We start from the raw sequence: 2,945 nt of genomic DNA, 5'->3' as shown, positions 1-2,945 counted from the left end.
CCCGCCGAGCCCTCGCTGCGTGGCTGTCTCCGCAAGGCCAGGTAGGTCTGCGCCGGGCGGGGGGATGTGCCGGGGCCCCACCGGGCACCATGTGCCCCAGCCCCACTGCCATGGGGAGCCTGGACCTGGCTGTCCTGGGTCAGACCCAAGGCTGGCTCCCCTGAGCCCAAAAACCCACGTCCCTGCTCTGTCCTATTGCCTGGAGTAACACCTGGCTCCAGTGGATGAAGCCAGGATCCTATGGGACCCAGTCCACCCTCACTGATGTGCCCAAGCCCCTGCGGCTGCACTGAGCCCCGGCTCCGGCTCCTTCCCCGCCAGATGCTCGGCCTCCACCGCCAAGTCCCTGCTCTTCCGGTTCCTGCCCCTCCTCCGCTGGCTGCCCCGCTACCCAGTCAAGGACTGGCTCCTGGGGGACATCGCCTCGGGATTCAGCGTGGGCATCATGCACCTGCCCCAGGGTGAGCATTACCATGCCCAGGCTGCCAGGGGCTCCCTGCAGGCCGGGGGGGCAGGGCTTGGCCATCCGTGACGTGTCCCCCTGCTCCCCCACATCCAGGGCTTGCCTATTCGCTGCTGGCCGGGCTGCCTCCCGTCTACGGCCTCTATTCCTCCTTTTACCCCGTCTTCCTCTACTTCTTCTTTGGGACATCAAGGCACAACTCCGTGGGTGAGCTGAGGGACCACGTGCTCCCACGGGGCTGATGGGGAGGGAGTGAGGATGAGAGGGGTGAGTCTTTGTCCACAGTACAGCATTACCACATCAATGGTTGGGGGGCACCTTTCTTGCCTCTATTTTGCCCCAAAAAGAAGTTTGTTGGGCAAACCAGAGCCAAAGCACAGTGGGTGCGCTTTGAGCCTGACCCCAGGGGACAGGTGCCTGCAGACCTCAGAGAGGTCCTGGTGCTGACCTTGGGGTCCCTGTCCACACCCTGCCTGTTCCCAGGCCCCTTTGCTGTCATCTCTGTCATGATTGGGAGCTTGACAGATTCCCTGCTGCCCAGCGAGAACTTCCTGGAGTCTGTCAATGGCAGCAACATGACGGTCAACCAGGACCAGCGGGATGCTGCTAGGGTGGAGCTGGTGGCCACCATCACTGTCTTGACAGGCATCTTCCAGGTAACCAGGGTTCCAGCCTAGCCTGGCAGGCAATGGGAAACTGTGGTGTCCCAGGGCTGTAAGCTATGGGTCACTTCTACCACTTCTCCTTCCAGGTGGCCTTGGGCCTCCTGCAGTTTGGTTTCGTGGTGACCTACCTCTCGGACCCGCTGGTGCGCGGCTACACCACTGCTGCCTCCGTGCATGTCCTCATCTCCCAGCTCAAGAATGTCTTTGGGGTCTCTGTGGGCGAGCACTCGGGGCCACTCTCAATGTTCTTCGTGAGTGGGGGCTCGCTACTGCCCGGGAATCCCCAGACACCTGCCTGTGGAGCACATAGAGGCCCCCAAAACCTGACAGGGAGGAATTTGCTTTCCTGAGCCTGTTCCTTTCTCCTGTGTCCTTTAGTCCTTCATCGAGATCTGCCAGAAGCTGCCAGAGACCAATGTGGGCACTCTGGTGACAGCCATCATTGCCATGGTGGCCATCTTCATCGTGAAAGAGCTCAACCACAAGCTTGCCGCCAAGCTGCCGATGCCCATCCCTATCGAGCTTATCACGGTACCCAGAGCTGCCCCAGCTCCACGTGGAGACTCAGCTGGGGTGCCCCCGTCTCCTCCAGGGTGGGGAGGGGTTGGATGGGGTGCCTTGGAAAGTGCGGCTCCAGGGCACGTGTCCCTCCTCCTCCTCCAACACGGTCCCTGAGCAGGAAGACCCTGCTCCACTGTGACCATTCTCCCCCAGATCATCGTCTCCACTGGAATCTCCTACGGCGTTGACCTAAAAGCCAAGTTTGGCATCTCTGTGGTGGGCGAAATCCCCAGCGGGTGAGCAGGGCCAGGCGGTGAGGGTGGCTGCACCACGGCACCGTGCCTCCCACAGGACCCCCCTTTTGAGCCCTGTCTCCCTCTCTTGGCTGTAGGTTGAAGGCACCCGTGCCCCCTAACATCAACTACTTTGGGCAGGTGGTGGGCAACGCCTTTGCCATTGCTGTGGTGGGCTACGCCATCTGCATCTCCCTGGGCAAGATCTTTGCCCTGAAGCACGGCTACAAAGTGGACAGCAACCAGGTGATGCTCTGATGCGCAGGGCCCCTTCCCGGGCTGAACGCCAAGCTCGTCCTCCTTGGAGCCGGGGAAGGCCCGGTGCTCCCCACTGCTGCCCTGTCCCCGCAGGAGCTGATCGCGCTGGGCCTCTGCAACTTCCTGGGGGGCTTCTTCCAGTGCTTCGCCATCAGCTGCTCCATGTCACGGAGCCTGGTGCAGGAGAGCACGGGGGGCAACAGCCAGGTGGGTCTGGGCAGCACTGCCTCCCTCCCTGGGGCTGGACCAAGGGCAAGGAGCACACGGGGCAGTGGGGGCTCACCTCTCACCTCCCGCTCTCCTTCGCCTCAGGTTGCCGGTGTCATCGCGTCCTTGGTCATCCTGGTGACCATCCTGAAGATTGGAGAGCTCTTCCGTGACCTGCCCAAGGTACACCTGGTCCCACAGCCTCCATGCCACGTCCCACCCCTGTGCCCATCCCACGGCAAGGTGGTGTGGCCAGGTCCCCCCTAGACCTGCCCTCAGCATCCTGATAGCTGCAGACACTTCTCTCCTAGGCTATCTTGGCTGCCATCATCATCATCAACCTCAAGGGCATGTTCAAGCAGTTCAACGACCTGTGCATGCTCTGGAAGTCCAACCGGGTGGACCTGGTAAGACACTAACCAGCCTCAGGGCTTTGTTCTTGCCCCTGGTGAGGGCTTCTCCACCCTCCCTGAGGCTTGCAGGTGCCGGTGGGGAGGCCAGGCTGCAGCTGACCCTGTACCCCTTCCAGATGGTCTGGATCGTGACCTTTGTGGCCAC

General features: G+C 61.9%; 1 protein-coding gene across 1 annotated transcript in view; it reads left to right on the top strand.

Annotated features, from left to right (window-relative positions):
• Nucleotides 1-321: 321 nt before the first annotated feature.
• LOC103782362 (solute carrier family 26 member 6-like) overlaps nt 322-2,945 on the top strand; it is a gene marked incomplete at both ends in the record, with an annotated part of 4,591 nt that continues 1,967 nt past the window's right edge. The window contains 11 exon segments of the mRNA XM_008950134.1: nt 322-461; nt 560-670; nt 947-1,119; nt 1,215-1,379; nt 1,507-1,659; nt 1,843-1,925; nt 2,021-2,168; nt 2,274-2,387; nt 2,493-2,570; nt 2,699-2,794; nt 2,917-2,945. The exon segment at nt 2,917-2,945 is cut by the window's right edge and continues 22 nt beyond it. Of these exon segments, the coding sequence (XP_008948382.1) occupies nt 322-461; nt 560-670; nt 947-1,119; nt 1,215-1,379; nt 1,507-1,659; nt 1,843-1,925; nt 2,021-2,168; nt 2,274-2,387; nt 2,493-2,570; nt 2,699-2,794; nt 2,917-2,945 (1,290 nt within the window).

The sequence above is a fragment of the Merops nubicus genome, unplaced genomic scaffold (assembly GCF_000691845.1).
Source record: "Merops nubicus isolate BGI_N331 unplaced genomic scaffold, ASM69184v1 scaffold36010, whole genome shotgun sequence".
NCBI lineage: Eukaryota > Metazoa > Chordata > Aves > Coraciiformes > Meropidae > Merops > Merops nubicus.
Note: the sequence above shows the minus strand (reverse complement) of the source record. Positions and strands in the feature narration are given on the sequence as shown.